General features: G+C 42.0%; 1 protein-coding gene across 7 annotated transcripts in view; it reads right to left on the bottom strand.

Moving 5' to 3' along the window:
- Window positions 1-23538, bottom strand: part of LOC127582227 (histone-lysine N-methyltransferase EHMT1-like) — a 193079-nt gene that overhangs the window by 121515 nt on the left and 48026 nt on the right. For 4 of the 7 annotated variants that reach the window (XM_052037349.1, XM_052037351.1, XM_052037353.1 and 1 more), the window contains exon 2: window positions 2822-2906. In XM_052037349.1, coding sequence (XP_051893309.1) covers window positions 2822-2906 — 85 coding nt within the window. Of the gene's footprint in view, window positions 1-2821; window positions 2907-19846; window positions 19896-23538 lie in introns of those variants that run through there. The other 3 variants (XM_052037350.1, XM_052037348.1, XM_052037354.1) reach the window with 3 other exon arrangements.

The raw sequence follows: 23538 nt of genomic DNA on the forward strand, positions 1-23538 counted from the left end.
CACCGATCTGGTGTTGGATGCGTCCACCGTGAGGGCGATTGGGACGTCTGTCCTGGGGTATACCAGCATCGTGGCGTCTGCTAGGGCTTCTCTGGCCTTAACGAAGGCAGCCGCGGCCTTGTCATCCCAGGCGATGTCCTTGCCCTCGCCAGTCATCAGCGAGAACAAAGGGCACATGATACGGGCTGCTGCAGGGATGAACCGATAGCAAAAGTTGACCATCCCCAGGAATTCCTGCAGGCCTTTGACCGTGTTGGGACAGGCAAAATGGCGGATAGAGTCTACCTTGGCGGGTAGGCTCCTTCCCTGGTGATTCTGTGGCCGAAGAAATCGATAGAGTCAAGTCCAAATTGGCACTTGGCTGGGTTGATAGTGAGGCCGAAATCACTGAGGTGGGAGTACAGTCAGCAGAGGTGGGAAAGGTGTTCTTGGCAGTCACAGCTGGCGATTAGTATGTCATCTAAATAAATGAACACAAAGTCCAGGTCGCGGCCTTCCGTGTCCATCAGCCGCTGGAAGGTCTGCACAGCGTTCTTAAGGCCGAACAGCATTCGAAGGAATTCGAAGAGGCCGAACGGAGTGATTAGCGCAGTTTTGGGGACGTCATCAGAGTGGACCGGGATTGGTGGTATCCCCAGACGAGGTCCACCTTGGAGCAGATGTGGGCCCCGTGTAGGTTTGCCGCGAAGTCCTGGATATGAGGGACGGGGTGGCGGTCTGGAGTAGTGGCGTCGTTCAGCCTGCGGTAGTCGCCGCAGGGCCTCCACCCGCTGGTGGCTTTGGGGAACATGTGCAGGGGGGAGGTCCAGGGGCTGTCTGACCTGCGAACGATCCCCAGCTCCTCCATGCGGCGGAACTCCTCCTTCGCCAGGCGGAGCTTGTCTGGAGGTAGTCGTCATGCTCGGGTGTGAAGTGGTGTAGTAATGTGGTGCTGCACCCCGTGTTTGGGCATCAAATTCGTGAACTGAGGTGCCAGAATCGATGGGAACTCGGCTAGGAGCTTGGTGAACTCGTTGCCAGACAGGGAAACAGAGTCCAGGCATGGGGCTGGTAGGCTGGCTTCTCCCAGAGAGCAAGTTTGGAAGGTTCTGGAGTGCACTAGCTGTTTGCCTCGCAGGTCAACTAACAGGCGGTGGGCCCGGAGGAAGTCGGCTCCCAGGAGTGGCTGGGCAATGGCGACAAGGGTAAAGTTCCAGGTAAGATGGCTGTTGTCGAATTGTAATTGGACTGTATGAGTACCGAAAGTCCGTATCGTTGTGCCGTTTACGGCTTTGAGGGTGGGTCCCTGTTGCCTGCTACCAGTGTTGTGGCCGGTCAGGGGTAAAACACTGACCTCTGCTCCAGTATCGACAAGGAAACGACGCCCGGACTGCTTGTCCCAAATGAATAGGAGGCTGTGTTGGTGGCCAGCCGCCATAGCCATGAGGGGCGGCTGGCCCTGGCGTTTCCCTGAAACTTGCAGGGTGGGCGACGTTGACGGGCCTCCGCGCCCCACCTCTGATGGTAGAAACACAGCTGGTCGTCAGTGTCGTCATCGGTGTTTCTGGGGTGCGGTTGCCTGGCTGCTGGGACTGGTTTAGGTAGGCGTTGGGCACACGGTCTGGCGATCTGGCCGACGGACGAACTGCTCTCGCGTTTGGCCTTCCACAGGACATCTGCCCGGGCGGCTACCTCACGTGGGTTGCTGAAGTCAGCATCGGCCAACAACAGGTGAATGTCATCGGGCAGCTGTTTGAGGAAGGCCTGCTCAAACATCAGGCAGGGCTTGTGTCCCTCAGCCAAGGCCAGCATCTCGTTCATTAGGGCCAATGGAGATCTGTCTCCCAGGCCATCGAGGTGAAGCAGGCGGGCAGCACGTTCACGATGGGGGAGGCTGAAGTTCTGAATGAGAAGGGCCTTGAAAGCCGAGTACTTGCCTTCTTCTGGAGGAGACGGGATGAAGTCTCCGACCTGGGTGGCTGTCTCCTGGTCCAGGGAGCTGACCACGTAGTAGTACCGTGTGGAGTCAGAGGTGATCTGTCGAAGTTGGAACTGGGCTTCGGCCTGGTCGAACCACACGCAGGGCCAAAGCATCCAAAAGGTGTGCAGCTTGAGTGCCACTGCGTTGGCTGCTGTGTTGTCATTCATTGTGTGGGTCCAAAATCCATTTGGACCGTCGGGGTCACCAATGTAGTGGCTGCTACTGTGATGCGAGAATAAAGACACCAATCTGCAAGCTGTGGAACAAGACTGATTTATTTACCCTCCTTGCGCAGGCCTTTAAGCTGCGCGGTTCCCCCCTTCCGAAAACGGAAATGACGTACGTACTACGTCATCGAAATCCTTTCACGTGCACGGGTTCACCCCCTTCGCTTGGTGAAGACAAAGGCTCAGGGCCATCTGGGGCCCTGCCGCTCCGATGACATGCGCCCCGACTGCCGAGCTGGTTCGCCTGCGTGGACGATGAGTCGCCACAATTTGGCACTTATTGTTGCAGAATAATTACACAGTCCTCCACCAAGACAGTAAAATCCCACTGATTGGCAACAAGACAGTATTTATGCAACTACATTTTTAATATGCTTAACATGTACAATATACAATCCTACTGCTTATTTGAGAAAACGTCATCATGGAATAGCTTTTGAAGACTGTCAAGTTCACAAAACACTTATAGCAATTATAGTTAAGTGTCCCATATTCTTTAGTCATTGACTTAAATTCCAAACTGTTTCACTTAAACAAAAAACTTTGTTCAATCTGTTAAATATCAATTTGAATGTTTGAACAAAATATTCAAAAATCAGCAGAGCCTGAAGGCTGAGCTTGCATTTTTATTCACCTTTGTCTTCAGTAGTGGATGATTCCTTTGCTACTTCCCGTTTCCCGTCTTCTACGGCTGTGTCTGCCCCAGTCATGCCTGCAGACTGAAATACAAATATGTAAATGGAATAACATGTAGATTTACTGCCGATTGTATACCTAGTTCTGAAATAAATTGAATTGACGGTTTTTTTTATTGTTTAATATTTTTACATTTAGATCGAGTACAGTCTGTAGAAACTGTAACACATAATATTAATATAACTATAACATTAATATAAATAAGTATTTCTCGAGCTTTTGCCAAACGACTTCAATATCAGCTGTTCTACTTGCTTATGAAATTATTTCTTGAGGTCAATTTTCAAGCATCCAGACAAAAGAAAATATGACCTGCTGCTACCACTTTCCGAAACTGCAAATATGTTCACTTAACCCACTCACCTAGACTAAGTTATCTCTAACAAAATAAAACATAAATAGGGTGGAATGGTAGATAGGAACTCAGCACCAGAAGGAATATGTGGATGTATTCTCAACGTATCTTTGTATCCATGAGATGCATATATCTACACAGCAGATTTGTTGGACTGGCATAATATTTTTGTATACAAAGCAATTAGCTCAAAAAGTTGCCTTCATCAAGATTTGGTGACATACTTTAGAGGTTCAGATCTAAGGGCTAATTCACCATTTTCAATGGTCTCTTTGTAATTCAGGTTGATAGAGTCTATGGCTCAAAATATAACCCAAGAGCAACTAACGCACCATTCATTGTGGCCTATAAAACAGACACTACTCCAGTGATCATGGCAGAAAAGTAGATTTACTTTTGTAATGGCTGTCCAATAAATTACTGAAATAAGAACGTCAGAAACAAGAGAGGAGTAAGCCATTTAACCCCTCAAACCTGCTCCACCATTCAATAAGATCATGTCAAGGAGAGTGGTAGAGCATGAATGACAATATTATTACAATCACAGAAGCATGGTTAAGGGAAGGGCAGGACTGGCAGCTTCTTGTTCCAGGGTATAGAAGTTTCAGGTGTGAGAGGGGGATGCAAGAGAGGAGGAGGAGTCACACTGCTGATTAGGGAGAGCATCACAACTCTATGTAAAGAGGATATCCTGGAGTAGAACTGAAGAATAAGAGAAGGGCGATCACTTTGCTGCAACTATGCTACAGAGCTCCCAACAGTATGCAGGAATTAGGGGAACAAATATGTAAACAAATCACGAAAAGGTGTCACAGCAATAGAGTTACAGTAATGGGGGGGGTTTAAACTTTCCCACTATTAACTGGGATTGCTTTAGTGCAAGAGGCTTAGATTCGTTAAATGCATCCAAGAAAGTTTTTTAAGACAATATGTTGAGTCCTACAAGAGATGGGGGCAGTACTCCCAAGTAAAACTGGGTAGGTGGTGAAAATGTAGGTAGTAAACACTTTAGGGACAATGACCACAGTTCTGCAAGTTTCAAGGTAGTTTTGAAAAGAGATACAGTTGGTCAACAATTTGAGAACCTAAATCGGCCTTCTCCAATTTCAATAGTGCAAGACAGGACCTCACAAAGGTAGACTGGGAGCAGATGCTTGCAAGATAAACAACATCTGACTAGTGGGAGTCTTAAAAAAAAGTTAGAGGTCAGAGACAGCATGTTCCAGTAACAGTGACAAGCATTGGCAACTACAATCAAGTAAGTACCTTGAGGAAGAGGGTGCAGGAGAATACTGAGGAAGGAAATTTGAATGGCAAAAAAAGGTCGTGAAATATTCTTGCCAACTAATATTAGGGAGAATCCCAAGTCATTTTTAAGTATAGAATGAGCAAAAGGATAGCTAGGGAAAGAGTGGGTCCTCTTACGGACTAAAGGTATAATCTATTTGTGAGCCAAGGGATGTAGGCAAGGTCTTAAATGAATATTTCTCATCTATATTTAGCAAGGAAAAGGCCATCAAAGATAGCAAGTTCAGGGAGGGACACGTTGATTGTCAGGACCATTTAGATATCAAGGTGGAGGTGGTAGATGTCTCGGAACACACATGGGTAGATAAACTCCCAGAGCCAGATGAGATCTATCCCAGAATAGTACAGAAAATAAGGGAAGAGATTGCTGGGGCCCTGATGAAGATTTTTGCATCTTCATTAGCCAAAGGCAAAATACCAGAAAACTGGAAGATAGCTGATGTTGCTCCTTTATTTCAGCAGGGCAGCAGGGATAAGCCAGGTAACTGTAGGCCAGGAGCCTTACATCAGTAGTAGGGAAATTATTGGAGACAATTCCAAGCGTCAGGATTTGTGTTCATTTAGAAAGGCAGGGACTGATTAAGGATAGTACAGCACAGCTTTGTGAGGGGGATATCCAGTCTCACTAATTTGATTGAGCTTTCTTGAGGACATAACAAAGACTGATGAAGGCAGGGTGAAAGTTGTTGCCTATATAAGACTTTAATAAGGCATCTCACAAGGTCTCACTTAGTAGGATAGTCCAGAAGGTTGAGGAACATGTGACCCAAGGCGAGCTGGCTAACTGGATCCAAAATTGGCTTGGTGACAGGAGGCAGAGAGAAGTGGTGGAAGGATGTTTTTTTCTGATTTAATGTCTGTGACCAGTGGTGTACCATTGGGATTGGTGCTGGGACCCTTGCTGTTTGTGATATACATATTAATGACTTGGATGTCAACGTAGAAGGTATGATCAGCAGTCTGCAGATGACACAAAAATTGGTGGTGGTGTGGATAGTGAGGAAGGTTGTTTAAGGCTCGAGCAGAATACAGATGAGATAAAAAGTTGGAGGGAGAATTGGCAGATGGGATTTAATTCTGACAAGAGCAAGTTGATGCACATTAGACACTAAAGAATGTTCATGAACAGAGACACATGGGGGTCCACGTCCATGGTTCCTGAAAGTGACAACACAGGTAGAAAGAGTGGTGATGACGATAATATCATGCTTGCCTTCATAGGTCAGGGCACACAATATAAGAGTTGGGATGTTATGTTGTAACGTTACAAAATACTGGTTAGCTGTATTTGGAGTACTGTGTGCAGTTCTGGTCATCAAACTATAAAGAAGGTTGTGACTGTACTGGCGAGTACAGAGAGAAGATTCACAGGATTTTGCTTGGATTAGAAATTATGAGAGGCACAGATGCAGTAGATAAGTCCATGGTAGAGATATCGAAAATAACGGTTATCCCTACCAATTGATACCCCTGCTAGGCACAATGGTGGGGATTGGTGCTGTTGTTTGGCATCTATATTAATGAATTGGATGAGAATGCAGTTGGCATGGTCAGTAAGTTTGCAGAATTGATGGCACAGGAGCAGGTTATTCAAGATTACAACAGGATCTAAATCAGCTGGGGAAGTGGGCCAAAGAATGGCAGATGGAATTTAACTCGGACAAGCGTGAGCTGTTGCACTTTGATAAGTTAAACAAGGGTGGGACTTGCACAATAAATGGTAGGGCTTTGAAGAATGTTGTAGAACAAATTGACCTAGGGTTACAGGTACAGTTTCCCGAAAGTGAAGACACAGGTAGACAGTGTAGTGAAGTAGGTGTTTGGCACACTTACCTTCATTGGGAGGGCACTGAGTTCAGGAGTTGGGACACTATATTATATCTGTACAAGTACTGAGTGTAGTTCTGGTCACCCAGCTATAGGAAGGATGTCATTAAGCTGGAAAGAATACAGAAAAGATTCACACGAATGTAACTGGGACTGTAGTGCTCGAGTTACAAAAAGAGACTGAATAGGCTAGAACTTCGCTGGAGCATAGGAGACTGAGAGGTGACCTTACAGAGCTATAGAAACTTTTGAGGGACATGGATGAGGTGAATGGTCACAGTCTTCTTCCCAGGGCATAGGTTTAAGATGAGAGAGGAAAGATTTTAAGAGGACATGTGGGGCAAACTTTTCACAGAGAGGGTGGTGGGTATAGAACCATAGAACAATATAGCACAATACAGGCCCTTCGGCCCACCATGTTGTGCCGACCTTTAAACCACGCCGAAGACTATCTAACCCCTTCCTCCCACATATCCCCCTATTTTAAATTCCTCCATATGCTTATCTAACAATCTCTTGAACTTGACTGATGTACCTGCCTCCACCACTACCCCAGGCAGCACATTCCAGGCACCTACCACTCTCTGGGTAAAATACCTCCGTCTGACAGCTCCCTTGAACTTCCCACCCATTAATTTAAAGCCGTGCCCTCTTGTATTGAGCATTGGTGCTCTGGGAAAGAGACGCTGGCTGTCCACTCTATCTATTCCTCTTAATATTTTGTATACCTCTATCATATCTCCCCTCATCCTCCTTCTTTCCAAAGAGTAAAGCCCTAGCTCCCTTAGTCTCTCCTCATAATTCATACTCTCCAAACCAGGCAGCATCCTGGTAAATCTCCTCTGCACCCTTTCCAATGCTTCCACATCCTTCCTATAATGAGGTGACCAGAACTGGACACAGTACTCCAAGTGTGGCCTAACCAGAGTTTTGTAAAGCTGCATCATTACTTCGCGGCTCTTAAACTCGATCCCACGACTTATGAAAGCTAACATTCCATAAGCTTTCTTAACTACCCTATCCACCTGTGAGGCAACTTTCAGTGATCTGTGGATATGAACCCCCAGATCCCTCTGCTCCTCCACACTCCCCAGAATCCTGCCATTAACCTTGTACTCCGCCTTGGCGTTTGTCCTTCCAAAGTGTACCACCTCACACTTCTCCGGATTGAACTCCATCTGCCACTTCTCAGCCCAGCTCTGCATCCTATCAATATCCCTCTGCAATCTTCGACAGTCCTCCACACTATCCACAACATCACCGACCTTTGTGTCGTCTGCAAACTTGCTGACCCACCCTTCTACCCCCTGTATATGGAACAAGCTGCAAGAGGAAACTGCAGAGATAGGCACAGTTACAACATTTAAAATACATTTAAACAGGTAGATGGATTGGAAAAGTGTAGAAGGATATGGGCCAAATTCCCAGAGCCAGATGAGATCTATCCCAGAATAGTACAGAAAACAAGGGAAGAGATTGCTGGGGCCCTGATGAAGATTTTTTCAAATCAGACTAGGTCTGATAGACAACTTGGTGAGCATGGATGAGTTAGGCCAAAAGGCTGTTCCAATGCTATTTCACTCTATAAGAGGGAAGAGGTTTAAGGTGAGAGGAAGTTTTAAAGTGGATCTGAATGGGTAAGTTTCTTTTGCCCAGTAAGGTGGTGGTGGAAGCAGATACAATTACAACACTTAGTAAGACATTTATATTGGCAAAATGGTTTTCTCCAGTAGCAGCAGCCAGAGCAACAGAGGGGAGGAGTTAGCAGCTTTTAAAAAGTTGTGTCTGATTGGCTAAATGTGTAGCAACTCAGCCAATAAAAGAAAGGAGAGAAAAGAAGGGTGGCCACAGTTGGAGTGGGAAGCTGAGACTTTTGTGAGGAGGCACAAGTGAGTAGCAGGTAAGAACAAGCAAGGCTTTTATAGTAGTTAAATAAAAAGACACCAAATTACAACTAATTAAATACAGTAGTGATGCAGGATTAGGTAATATGTTGTAGCTGCATGATGTGGGAACTGGTGGACCCCACTGTGGCTCCTGGTGACCACATTTGCAGCAAGTGTTGGTTGCTTGAGGAACTCAGGCTTAAAGTTGATGACCTGGAATCTGAGCTTTAAACACTGATGCATCAGGGAGGGGGAGAGTTACCTGGATGCTGTGTTTCAGAAGGTAGTCACACCCATTAGATTAACTGCTTCAAATTTGGTCTGTGGTCAGGAAGAAGGTGTGAGGCAGGTAGGGGGATACAAGAGGTGGAGCTGGAGGAGCCTCAGCCCTTGAGCTTGTCCAAAAGGTCTGAGATTCTTGCTCCCAGTGTGGATGAGAGTGGGGGCTGTAGGAAGGATGTGCAACCTAACTGTAGCACTGTGGTTCAGGGAGCCATTCAAAAAAAAAAAGGGGGGGGGGGTGTGGGGAGGGGGAATAAGAGAAATGTAGTTGTAATTGAGGATAGTATAGTCAGGGCAATAGACATAATTCACTGCAGGGATTGAGAGTCCTGAAGGCTATGTTGCTTGCCTGGTGCCTGGGTTTGGAACATCTCATCTGACCAGCAGAGGAATTTGGAGTGGGAGGGGAAGATCCAGTTTTCGTGGTCCATATGGGTACCAATGACATAGGTAGAACAAGGAAAGAGGTTCTGCTGAGGGAATTTTAGCAGCTAAAAGGCAGAACTAAAAAGGTAATGATCTCTGGATTGCTACCTGAACCATGTGCAAATTGGCATAGGATCAGAGTTAAATGTGTGGCTCAAAGATTGGTGTGGGAGAAGTGGGTTTTATTTTGTGGGGCATTTGCACCAGTATTGGGGAAGGAGGGAGCTGTTCCGATGGGACTGGCTCCATCTGAACCATGCTGGAACGAGGGTCATGGGGAATTACATAATTAGGGCTTTAAACTAAATAGTGGGGGGCGGGGGGTGCGGGGAGGGTGGGTTCAACAGATTGGAAGAGCATGGATAAAATAAAAGGGAAGGAGAGTGTAGGAGAGGTTACTGAAGTCTCCAGAATACAAAGCAAGACACAGTTTAGAAAAGGACAAGAGTTTAATTTCAGGCAACATGGAGACTAATTTGAGAAGGGGGGTGGTGAATACAGGACTAAAGGTGTTACATATGAATGCACGCAGTATACGAAACAAGGTAGATAGCGCAGTTAGAAATTGGCAGGTATGACATTCTGGGCATCAGAGATGTGGCTGAAAGAAGATCACAGCTGGGATCTAAACATCCAAGGATGTCAAATCCTATTGAAAAGACAGGCAGGTGGGCAGAGGGGGGAGGGGGTGGCTCTGTTGGTAAAAAATTAAATCAAATCCTTAGCAAGAAATGACATAGGATCAGAAGGCATAGAATCCTTGTGGATAGAGTTAAGAAACTGCAAGGTTAAAAAGACCCTGAAGGGAGTTGTATACAGGTCTCTGAATAGTAGCCAGGATGTGGGGTACAAATTACAACAGGAGATAGAAAAGACATGCAAGAAAGGCAATGTTACAGTGGTCCTGGAGACTTCAATATGCAGGTAGACTGGGAAAATCAGATTGGCACTGGATCCTAAGAGAAGGAATTTGTAGCAGCTTGTGGTTGAGCCCACTAGGGAAAAGGCAATTCTGGATTCTGTGTAACTACAGAGACATGAGAGGAGCTGGCCAAAGCTGATTGGAAGGAGACCCCAGAAGGAATGACAGTACAGCAACAATGGCAGAAGTTTCTGGGAGTAATTTGGAACACGCAGGATCATTTCATCCCAAAGAAGCACCATTCTAAAGGGAGGATGAGGCAACTGTGGCTGACAAGGGAAGTCAAAGACAGCATAAAAGCAAGAGGGCATACAATATTGCAAAAATTAGCAAGCAGCTAGAGGATTGGGAAGCTTTTAAAAACCAACAGAAGGCAACTAAAAAAGCAATAAGAGGAGAAAAGATAAAATATGATAAGCTAGCCAATAATGTAAGAGAACAAAAAGGTTTTTCAGATATAACGTAAAAGAGGCAAGAGTGGACATTGGACCGCTGGAGAAGTAGTAATGGGGAACAAAGAAATGGTGGACAAACTGAATAAGTATTTTATATTAGTCTTCACTGTGGAAGACACCAGCAACATGCCAGAAATTCGAGGGGCAGAAGTGAGTGTAATCACTATTACTAAGGAGAAGGTGCTTGGGAAGCTGGAAAGGTCTGAAGGTGGATAAGTCACCTGGGCTGGATGGACTACATCCTAGGTATCTGAAGGAGGTAGCTGAAGAGACTGTGGAGGCATTAGTAGTAATCTTTCAAGAATCACTAGTCAAGAAAGGTTCCAGAGGACTGGAAAATCGCAAATGGGACAGAACCTTATTGACTGCCTGGGCCTGGTGCAACCTTCTGGACTCTATCAATCTTAATAATTTCAGGTGACTTGCTTTCTCTCTGTCCCAGAATTGGCTAATTCTACTGCAGGTTATCCACCTACAATATTAACTCCACTGACACTACCCAAAACCCAAAAGCCATCAACCTGTCAGTCCTTTCCAATATCAAGGCTGGGTGAAATATCAGAATCTGGTTTATTATCACTGACAGTGCAAAACAACAAATTACTATAAATTCCAAAAAAAACAAATAAGAGTGCAGAAGAGGAATAACCAGGTAGAATTCATGGACCATTCAGAAATCTGATGGCAGAGGGGAAGAAGTTGTTCCTGAAATGTTGAATGTGGGTCTTCATGTGACTGTATATCCTCCCTCACGGTAGTAAGGAGAAGAGAGCATGTCCTGGATGGTCAGGGTCCTCAGTGATGGATGCTGCCTCTTGATGTCCTGAGCTGGGGAGGGTTGTGCCCATGATGGAGCTGGCTGAGTCTATAACCCTCTGCAGCCTCTTTCGATACTGCACATTGGAGCTTCCATGCCAGACAGTGATGCAACCAGTCAGAATGCTCTCCACTGTACATCTGTGGAAATTTGCAAGAGTCTTTGACGTACCAAGTCTCCTCAAACTCCTAATGAAGAGCCACTGGCACACCACCTTCGTGATTGCATCAATGTGTTGGGCCCAGGATAGATCCTCTGAGACGCTGATGCCCAAGAGCTTGAAGCTGCTCAGCCTGTCCACCATGGACCCCTTAATGAAGACTGGTGTGCATTCCACTTCCTGATGTCCACAATCAATTCCTTGGTCTTGCTGATGTTGAGTGTGAGGTTGTTGTTGTGACATCACACAACCAGCAGATCTATTTCACTCCTGTACACCACCTCGTTGCTGAAATTCTGCCAACAACAGTGGTTCATCAGCAAATTCATAATGTTTGAACTGTGTCTAGCTGAGTCATGAGTGTAGAGAGAGTAGAGCAATAGGCTAAGCACCCGTGTTGACCCTCAGAGGAGGAGATGTTATTATTGATGTGTACTGACTGTGGTCTCCCAATAAGGAAGTCAAGGATTCAGTTGCAGAGGGAGGCACAGAGGCCCAGATTTTAACGCTTGTTGATTAAAACTGAGGGGATTTCCCAAATCTAGTCAGATTAAACTCTGCATTTTCCACACTCCTGACCTGCATTTCACAGCTTTAACATGTTATGGAGCCATACAGCATGGAAACAAGCCATTCAGCCTACCAGATCCATGCTGACCAATGGGCACCCATCTTCCAGCACTTGGCCCATAGTCACCTTTGCCTCGGTTCTTAAATGCTGTCAGCAACTCTGTCCTGACCACTCTGTCATACAGTGCATTCCAGGTACTCGCCACTGAGTGAAAAAAGGTTCCCCTCAGAATCTCTTGCCCCCTTTAAATGCCTTAATCCAAATCTATGCCCTCCAGTTTTTCTCTTTGTATAGAGGAAGTTTCCTGCAGTCTACCCTCTACACTCCTCAATTTTGTATACCTCAATCAAGTCTCCTCTTAACCTCTGCTGCAGGGAAAACAACCTAGCCTCTAGTCTCCCTCATAACTGAACATTCCATCCCAGGAAAAATCTCAGTAGATCTCCTCTTCACCATCTCCAGCACCATCACATCTTTCTTATAGTGTGGTGACCAGAACTACACTCAGTACTCCAGCTGAGATCTGAGCAATGTTTTATTAAGTTGGAGTATAACCTCCCTGTTCTTGTATTCATTGTATTGACTAATGAAGGCCAGTATCCCATATTTCTTAACTATGTTATCAAACTCTGCTGCCTCCTTGAAGGATTAATGTTCCTTTGTTCCTCTCACTTTCTTCATTAACTTATTGACCAGATAGCTGCATCAACAGGTCATCACCACAACATTAGGTTCACCCCATCAGAGATAATCACTTTGTCCTATCCATCCTTCCATAATTTTAAATTGCAGAAAAAGTACTTGTATTCTCTAAGTTCTGGCAAAGGATCTTCAACCTGAAATGTTAACTTTTTCTATCCTCAAATGCTGCCCAACCTGCTAAGAGTTTACAACATTTTCTGTTTTTACTTCAGCACATGCAGTTTGTTTTACACACAACATAGAACACTACAGCACAGTACAGGCCCTTTGGACCACAATGTTGTGCTGACATTTTATCCTGCTCTAAGATCTATCTAACCGTTCCCTCCCACATAGCCCCCTTTCTTTTCCCCATTACTTTGCCCATTTTGTCCCTTTTCAGGAATGTGATACATGTATTCCACCTTCATCTGCTCTTTCAATGCTCCCCATTGCTACTCTGTATTAAACATTATCCTTCCATTTAATCTTTACAGATTCTACAAAGGCAGAGCTTGCCTAAATGCTTGCAAAGATAATTTGCCTGCTGTTTTCTATAGTTTTTATAAGTTTAACAAAGGAAAAGTTGAAATTAGGAAGCATAAGAAGAGTACGAAACAAGACTGATGGTCAAACTATAGGGAATTAACTACAGTTAATCAGAAGTGCATAAAAATACTGCTTACAGATGAAAAAAGCCTACCTTTAGCTTTATAGCTTTTAATAGAGCACAGCACACAAGCAGGATATGATTAATATGTGATCCATGGAAATAAAATATGTGGCAAGATCTTCGACATTCAGAATTGCCAAAAGTCAGAAAAAAGAGATGGCGAAGACGATAACATGAGTTTTCTAAAACAATCTGGAAATGACTTGAGTCGAGGACTAACAAATATACAGCCCTATTCAACAGGAGGATGAAGGAATTGAAGCCAATTAATCTCATTGCTGTTCTTAGTTTATGCTCTTGTCTATAAAGTGAAATGAAACAATTAGACACTGAAAACGCAAGCTTTGTAAAGTAGTTATTCTTGATTAATCTAATCTTTTTGAAAGGAAATGATGTAATTTTCAGAAAATACTCAGATAGAACCATAGAACAATACAGGCCCTTCGGCCCACCATGTTGTGCCTACCTTCAAACCACTCCTAAGACTATCTAACCCCTTCCTCCCATATATCCCTCTATCTTACATTCCTCCATATGCTTATCTAACAACCTCTTGAACTTGACCAACATATCAGCCTCCACCACCACCCCAGGAAGCGCATTCCATGCACCAACCACTCTCTGGGTGAAAAACCTCCCTTGAACTTCCCACCCATTACTTTAAAGCCATGCCCTCTTGTATTGAGCATTGGTGCCCTGGGAAAGAGGCGCTGGCTGTCCACTATCTATTCCTCTTAATATTTCGTATACCTCTATCATGTATCCTCTCATCCTTCTTCTCTCCAATGAGTAAAGCCCTAGCTCCTTTAGTCTCTCCTCATAATCCATACTCTAATCCAGGCAGCATCCTGGTAAATCTCCTCTGCACCCTCTCCAACACCTGCACATCCTTCCTATAATGAGGTGACCAGAATTGGACACAGTACTCTAAGTGTGGTTAAATATTTGTGAAAATAAAACCAAAAAGAAACAAAACTTGCATTTAGATCACATCTTTGTCACAAACAATTCATAGCAAACAAATTTTGTTTAATGCAATGTTCCAGCATTTGAAAATAGCAGTGTGGATAGAGAGATGGCTGGGGAACAGAATGCAAAATATTAAGAGCAAATATACTTTGCTGAATTGCTGGAATGCATGAAACAATATGCCATAAGAATTTATGCTTTTACTTTACATTCATGTGATAACTGGGACATGAGAACAAGGGGACTATTAATTAAACTTTGCAAGTGAAACAAATTGGGGAACATAATCAACAGTTAGAAAAAGTGAAGGAAGAAGGGTATAAAGCAGATTTATAAAATAGACAAACACGTAAAACCAGAATCAGCCATTGAGCCAAACCAGCTTTCACTGACATTCGAGTCACAGAGTCACACAGCACAGAAACAGGCCCTTTGGGTCAACTCATCCACGCCAAGTAAGGTGCCTGGCTGAGCTAATCCCACTTGTCTGTGTTTTGCCCATATCCCTCTAAACCCTTCCTATCCGCATATCTGCCCAAATGTCTTTTAAATATTGTAATTGAATCTGCCTCTATTCTTTCTCTGGCTGTTCATTCCATATACCCCACCACCCTTTGCATGAAAAGTTGCCCATCAGGTCCCCTTTAAATCTCTCCCTCCTCACCTTAAACTCGTGCCCTCTAGTTTTAGACTCCACTACCCTGCGAGAAAGACTGTGACCATTCACAAGGTTTACAAATCTCATGTAGAGATTTTATAAACATCTACAAGGTCACCCCTCAGCCTCCTTCATGACAGGGAAAACATTCCAAGCCTATCCAGTCCCTCCTTATAAATCAAGCCCTCCAGCAACATCCTTGTGAATCTTTTCCACACCTCCCTAACCAACACTCACCAAGGCCCTACCATTCACTGTGTATGTCCTGCACTTGTTTAACTTCCCAAAATGCATCACTTCACACTTGTCTGAGTTAAATTCCATCTCTTATTCCTTTGTCTAATTTACAACAAGATTCAGATCAACTGGGAAAGTGAACAACCTTCTTCACAGTCCACTACACCACCAATTTTGGTGTAAACCACAAACTTACTAATCATGCCACCTATGTTCTCATGCAGATCATTAACATACATGATATGCAATAGGGGACCCAGCACTGATCCCTCTGCACATCGTTGGTCACAGGCCTCCAATCTGAAAAACAACTTTCTACTAACACTCTGTCCTTCTACCAAGCCAACTTCATATCCAATTGGCCAACTCACCACCGTGATCTAACCTTCCAAACCATCCTACCGCACAAACATTCACCTTTCAGGTGAGCAAACTAGCCTGGTCATAGCCATTTACTTGCTCTTCCTTCAATTACTTATCCAGTGTTATCTTGAACATTTTATTTCTCACAACAATCATAGGAATGATTTCTATAGATTCACACAACTGAGTCAGCAAGTTTCTCTTGCATTTGATCTTAACCCTAGCTTCTATCTACCTACCTTTTCAATTCACAACTTTTACATTTCAAATATATTTCCCTGGAATCTTTGTGATTATAGCTTTGTAAGAAAGCAGCATATACATCTACACACTTACCAATTTTAGAAAAGATAGAAGTCCTGTCAAAGGACAGCAACAAGCAGAAAATGCTATTAATCTACAAATGAAATACTGGTTTAAATGCATCAAAACTGTCCACAAAAACAAGAATTGTAACTGAATTTGAATATTAACTTCTCTTCGGCAGAGGCAGTTCCTCAGGATCGAGGATTACTTACTTCCACTCTGGTTTTGAAGCTCCTGAGGTGACTGATGAGGCCAATCTGGAAACCCAGACTCTTCTAAAGGTGAGATAGAGCATACGGGTAGTTTGTAAGATCGTGTGCTCCTGCTGCCATTCGCACAGGGCTTTTATATATGTTCCCAATCCACGAACAGAAGATTCTCAACACCATCCTGAATGCTCCCTCTCCACTTTGAGCAAAATTGTGTTGTAGTTACTTCTGAGTAGGGGGCCGATGGAAGGGCCAATGTGGGTTATGCATTTGATGTAGTCTTCAGTAGACTTTAGCAACATTTTTGACAAGGTACCACGTGGCAGGCTGGTCAAAGAAAGTAAAAGCCCATGGAGAGTGGCAAATTGGATCCAAAACAGTCTCAGTGCAGGAAGCAGAGCGTAATGGTTAATGGGTATTTTTGTGACTACAAGGACGTTAGTACAGGTAACCCAAATGTTTTGGCCACTTGGGGTATGGAAATTTGCCCTTACAAAATTTACAAATCACCACCCACAAATTTGAGATATAGAATAAAATTCAGCTCTTACAGAATTAATATAGGTAAAAAAAATAAAAAATTTTCTTTCACATTTAGTGTTTATTTTTGGTCACTCAATACTGTGGGGCAATAAGATTTGGATCTGATATTGCATGGATTGGGTTGGCAGACACGGCCAAGTACCTCCTCTGCCTCGCCCTCTCTAGTCCGTTGCTATTCTCTTCTGCGAGGCATTTTCTTTGACGTGCTGCACTGTGGGGACCTGCAGTAGCCATGGCCAGCTGCTCAGAGTAATCCCTCAATCTTTGCTCCAATTCCATTAGGTCACCAAAGTTTAACCCATTACCCCTCTGAACTCCTCCAACATCACCTTTCTCCCATGAACCACAATCCTCGAGTACTATCCCTTTCCCTGATATCCCCACTTCCTGAACCCTTCCCTAATCCATGACTCTTGCACGTCAGTGAAAATAGCTCTCATGTTCCTCTCAGGTTTTGGTTTCTCAACTTGTGGTATACACGCTATGTAGAGTATCATGCTATAAGACAACTGCAGTTACATTACAAACTTCCATGGGTTTGTGAAGGGAAGATCTTGCCTCACAAGCCTGATAGAGTTCTTTGAGGAGGTGACGAGGAAGATTGATGAAGGTAGTGCGGTGGATGTGGTCTACATGGATTTTAGTAAGGCGTTTGATAAGGTTCCTCATGGTAGGCTTCTTCAGAAGGTCAAGGGATCCAGGGAAGCTTGGCTGTGTGGATTAGGAATTGGCTTGCCTGTAGAAAACAGAGGGTTGTGGTGAAGGGAGTGCCCTTGGATTGGAGGACAGTGACTAGTGGTGTCCCACAGGGATCGGTTCTGGGACCTCTACTTTTTGTGATATTTATAGATGAATTAGATGAGGGGGTGGAAGGCTGGGTTAGTAAGTTTGCGGACCACACTAAGATCGGCGGTGTTGTGGATAGTGTGGAGGGCTGTCGGAGCTTACAGAGGGATATTGATAGGATGCAGAGCTGGGCTGACAAGTGGCAGATGGAGTTCAATCCGGAGAAGTGTGAGGTGGTACACTTTGGAAGGACAAGCTCCAGGGCAAAGTACAAGGTAAATGGCAAGGTACTTGGCAGTGTAGAGGAGCAGAGGGATCTGGGGGTTCATATTCACAGTTCACTGAAAGTTGCCTCACAGGTGGAAAGAGCAGTTAAGGCGGCCTATGGGATGTTAGCTTTCATAAATCATGGGATTGAGTTTAAGAGCCGCGAAGTGAAGATGCAGCTTTACAAAACTCTAGTTAGACCACACTTAGAGTACTGTGTTCAGTTCTGGTCGCCGCATTATAGGAAGGATGTGGAGGCATTGGAGAGGGTGCAGAGGAGATTTACCAGGATGCTGCCTGGATTAGAGCGTATGGAATATGGGGAGAGGCTTAAGGTGTTAGGGCTTTATTCACTGGAAAGGAGGAGGATGAGAGGAGACATGATAGAGGTATATAAAATATTGAGAGGAATAGACAGAGTAGACAGTCAGCGCCTCCTTCCCAGGGCACCAATGCTCAAGACAAGAGGTCATGGCTTTAAGGTTATGGGTGGGAGGTTCATGGGAGATGTCAGGGGGAGGTTTTTCACCCAGAGAGTGGTTGGTGCGTGGAATGCACTGCCTGGGGTGGTGGTGGAGGCAGATACATTGGACAGGTTCAAGGTTTGTTGGATAGGCATATGGAGGAATGTGAGATAGAGGGATATGCGGGAGGAAAGGGTTAGATAGTGTGAGGGTGGTTTGATGGACGGCACAACATGGTGGGCTGAAGGGCCTGTTTTGTGCTGTATGGTTCTACGGCACTAAAGTGGTTTGCATGCTACCATGTTGTCAATAAAAGCACATTAAGAGCTGCAATCAAACCTAGTATAGGGAAATATTGGCATCCACACACTGAAATGCTTGAAGTAGTCAAATGGATACTGTAACTGCAGCCAAATTGCCAACCCACTCAAAATACTTTCAACTGATTCAATAAATATACCCAAGAGCCCAATAGGTTGCCCTATACTCCAGAAGAGAAATCACAAGAAATGTTGTTTATGAAGAACTGTAGCATGTACCACACACAACACAGCACATTTAATGAAGATTTAAGCAGCAAAATTAACCCATGGACAGCTTTACTACCTGAAGTACAAGTTACTGTGACACATTAAAAACGTAATGGTTGAACAAGCTTATTCTTGTGCCACTTGTAAATTAACATAATTAAGCATAAAATGCCTCGGATGCAATTTTCTACACAATTTCTGATATCAAATTTGCTCATATCCATCATACACAACATTTATAAGATACCCCCATAACATTTCTGTGAAATTATAAGAAACCTAATGTAAATTTAAACTTGACTTTCAAAATAGGTTCTCAACAAAATAACTATCAAATGAGTTATTCTGATCCACCAAATCTACCTGTAGTTCCTAAAATAATACCCTGTGGTTGGAAACTAGAAAAGATCTAGAAGCATGATAAACTCTCAAAAAAAATAAAACAAGCATTTTGCAAGTTTACATACTTCAATTACTCTCAGCAAAAAAATTTCCACAGAAAGACTGTTGAGGGGCCACATTAGGTTTCTTTTAAGTCCACAGTGCAAACAACATACATCTTTGTATTAAGGTGTAAAACATAAATATGCCACCTAATAATCATCTCCAATAATGTAATGACTTTAAGTTTTAATTTAAACTAGAAAGGTGTTGTCACTGGACAGCTAATATAAAATGTCCATCATGAGTTTCTGCAAGATATTGGAATCAGGCAATTTTGACCACTGAGATACACAATGCATCAATAATGTTTGCAAGTCAGGATTTGAGGAATATGTATCACAAGATCAAGATACAAAATACTCTATCAAGATATGTATTTTGATAAATTTATTGGGATAGCAAATGATACATCATTTATGAAATCAAGTGCTAACAACACACTTGCTGTATTTCCTTTATGAAAAATCACAGGCCTGCTTTGTCCCTAACGTGTTCTCCATAAAGATCTTGGGAATCCACAAGTATCTACTGTTATCTCAAGCAAAAGAGTCTTATTCTATTCTCAACTTCTTGAGGAAAAAAATTATCAATGTTGCATTTTTCCTAAACTAACACGGAGCAACATACTTAATGATTAAAATGTAGACCTGTATGAAGTTTCCACACAGTTACTTTGTACATTTATTCAATCTGACTTCAAAGCACCGACGTCTTTAAATCTTAAAATTTAGGAAAGGATAGTTCTAGCAACAAACCACTTGTGCATATTATTGTCAGATTTGAAAGCTCGAAGTGTTAGAGGATAAGCAGCAGGCAGTAATTACCTGCATAGAAGTTCTACAGGTCATTTTGATACCTTTCTTTGGACAAAGACTCAAGCAGTCGTAAATCCTAGTTGCTGCTGAAGACAGTTTTCTGCTTCAACTCTTCATCTCCCCCTATAGGTTATAATTCAATAATCTGAGCATGCTCAATGTAGGAACTGCAGATTCAACCATTTCATAACATGTTTCCTTGCAGACTCAATTATCTGCCATTTTGTGGCTGACTATCACAACACTTCTTGGGCTAAAACACTCCAGTCTCATGAAATTTCATGAAACTGGTCACATTAAGGTAAATGCAATGCATATTTTGATCTGTTTCAGAAATGCAAAACAAAATACATTTCTCTCTTGGCAAGTCTAAACAGTTCATAACATCCAAATTTCAAACAAGACACACTGGGTAATTTCTCCAGGTAGAAAGAAGCGGTCTTACAAATATAGGACTTAAGTGACAAATACTTAATCCCAGATCCATAAGAATATGATTCAAAAGAATTCAGTATGAAAATAAATATATATACCCAGCCTTTACATGTCAGCTATTAAAAGATTGATGAAATGCAATTTAGAAGCACTTACTACGAGAGATCTTATTTGACTAATCCACTTTTACTTGTAATAAAAAGGGATATGAAAATGTAAAAAAAATAATTCACACATCTCCAAATAATTTGTTTTATCTTAGTAATGTTCACAACTCATTATAATTTAATAAAGCTATTCTTAAAATGACAAAATTACAATTCAAAGGACAGAACTGCCATGGTATTTTATTGGCCTTAAGGTTGTTAAGCCAAATAGTCATTAAATATAAAATTAAACACCAAAAGGATTTTAACTCTCAAATTCCAAATGTTGACAGGACTGCTTATTAAATTTTAAACCAAAATATATATTTTTACACCACCTCAGTGCTGGATACTGTACAATTGAACTGTAATAGAAATCTTTTACATACAGATTATGTGCTTTATCCCAAATCAAATGTACACCAATAAAATGTACCAGTTTCTTTGGAAACATCCATGTATTATAGAAAAATGACAGCATTTCAGCTGTGCAACAACTTTTCAAAATCTGCCTCCAACACAACAAAGAGTAGAACAAATGGATGAAGCAAAACCATAGTCTCCTCAAAATCACATTCAATTGAAAATAAATGTATTGCTTTCAAACAAAATAGAATCAAATAGCAAGGAAAAACAGAACATATTGTTATCCAAAAACAGTGTTTCACATCACACAGATACTTAGCAGCACAATATGACCTGTGTTTTGTAATATTTCATGAAGATTCTTAGTCTATGAAAGTGCTACTTACTAAATATGCACTTGAAGGCCATTTCCCATTTAAACTATACACAGTATATTTTAATACAAATATTTTGAATCTTCGGCCATTTTATGTCTCACAAGGCAACCCCAAGAAAATGCAGTCTGAATATCACTCCTCTCAAATTCTACCATACAATGAACTGGACAAAAGTCATTCAAGGTGCGATGAATTTATGTAATTACAAGAAAACCTTGTCCTCCTCAATTACTTTTTAAGCAGAATCACAGAGCACTTGTGTTGTGATTTTCAGCCAATGACAACAGCTGGTTGTCACAAATGGTTTCAGTACCCATGGGGCAGGGAGGACAAAAGTCAGCTTGGGTTCCAGGTTTTCATACGGATGCAAGTCAGAATCTAGTTCAATTATGAGATTCACACTCCCACCACTCCTGTACACAACTATATATGAAGCCACTGGAGTAGATAGCAACAGAGTTTTTAAAAAAAGTCACTGCCTTTTAAGGAAAATAGATGAAAAACAATGTACTGAAATTAAAGTGGCTAAAGACTTTTGAAAAGATGGTACAACTTAATCACCAAAAAAATTACAGGGATTTAGTTTTTAATGTACAGACCACATTATTAATGGATAACTTGAAAGTAATTAAAAGATTTCATCTATGGCAATTTTCCCAATAATAAGATAATAATAATAAATTGGAAGTGTATCATTCCAGTGGGTTGTTAAAAGACAGCATAAGTGATGCACTTGTACTAATCCTGAAATGGGATAGCTTAAATATAGTTCACAATTTATAAATAAGGCTTCAATAAATATGAAGAACTGTTCTGGTTTATCCAAATCCAGATCCCAAGTGTGAAGCAAAAGTTTCCAATTCACTACAACATTTGGTAAGAGGGTAAAATCTTACCCCTATTTCAACTAAAGCACAACACATATACCTCTGATTCAAAAATACTCTGCTTTAAACAAACAAAATTGACACTTTTTCTCCCATTGATGTAATATGCAAATTTTCAAATAATGCAAGTAAATACAATCCATGGCCTTCCAACCAGATTCTCTACAGCTCTCCCAATTTCCAAAATCTTATTACAAACAAGTATGACTGCAGTGTTTAATTTCAAAAATTTCAAGTGAACAATGACAACAAAGAACAAACATCCCTGAAACCACTTAGGGTGCATTAGAGCAATTCAATAACAAGGGGAAAAACTGGCTTAATCTTAGTCACAGACAAATATATAGGATGTAAAAGTACAACACTATTATCATGCATTCATAAATTAAGACAAAAAAAGGACAAAAGGAAAATGATCTCCATTCTAAAATACCAACACACCCTAATGCACAATGTTGAAAGCACTGCAGGCCAGACAGTACTGTTACATCACGATCACAGCCATTTCATTATCACCTATTAAAAACAATGAAATACTTTAAAATCTAACATTCTTTGCTTTTGATAAGAAAATCCACCTGCCAAGATTCTGTTAGCATCTCAGTGAACTGCAGTGGTAATAAACCAATTATTGAACATGTCAATGCATGAAATTCCTTAGACGTGATCAATCGTCATTCATAAAAATGTGCCAAAAGACATTTTGTTCATTTGTTCTGCAACATTCATATCCATTCACTGTCTTTCATAATTACAGCACCTAAACGATAGTCAAATGCCAAATGGTAATTATCTACATAAAATGTGCTCTTTTAAATGTCAGTATATGTAGACCTGTACAAAAATCCATAGACAAAAGAAAATTTCCTTCATGATGAAAGACATGAATGCCAGTGGGTTATTGCAAAACACAATCATCAAGAATAACAAAAAATAATTAGATGATTACATAATTAATATTCAAGTCCTCTCCTTTTATAAAATCACCAATGTTTACCTCATATTCAAAGAATTGTGATCAAATGCTACAGCTTCATATTAGGGTTTAATTCACTGAAGTGAGCATGCTCAAATGGGATTCAATGCTCAATACACTGAAATTTGCACCTTTATGGAAACTATTTGCATGCACACATATGCGCAATAATTCTCCACCAAATCAGTTGGGACAATAAACTGGGAATTCGCTTCATTTTACACAAGTTGCAGTTTCAATAAATCAAGAATTAAGCAGCTGCAGAATTACTCCCAAAAAAGAAAATTATACGTGCCTCAGTGAAATAATCTTGTTCAAGAATTTCTAAATATAAACATCTAATCAAATTACTCCAGCTGGTAAAATGAATAAATCTTTGCAATTCTCATTCCATGCTAATAACAAGGAGACATGTTGGAATTGAGAGATTTATGCAAAATAATGAATGTGCTGCATAAACAAGAGAAACATAGAAAAGTCTATGTACAATTTTTTTTCATTCAAACACGTGCTT

The sequence above is a fragment of the Pristis pectinata genome, chromosome 23 (genome assembly GCF_009764475.1).
Source record: "Pristis pectinata isolate sPriPec2 chromosome 23, sPriPec2.1.pri, whole genome shotgun sequence".
NCBI classification, from domain to species: domain Eukaryota; kingdom Metazoa; phylum Chordata; class Chondrichthyes; order Rhinopristiformes; family Pristidae; genus Pristis; species Pristis pectinata.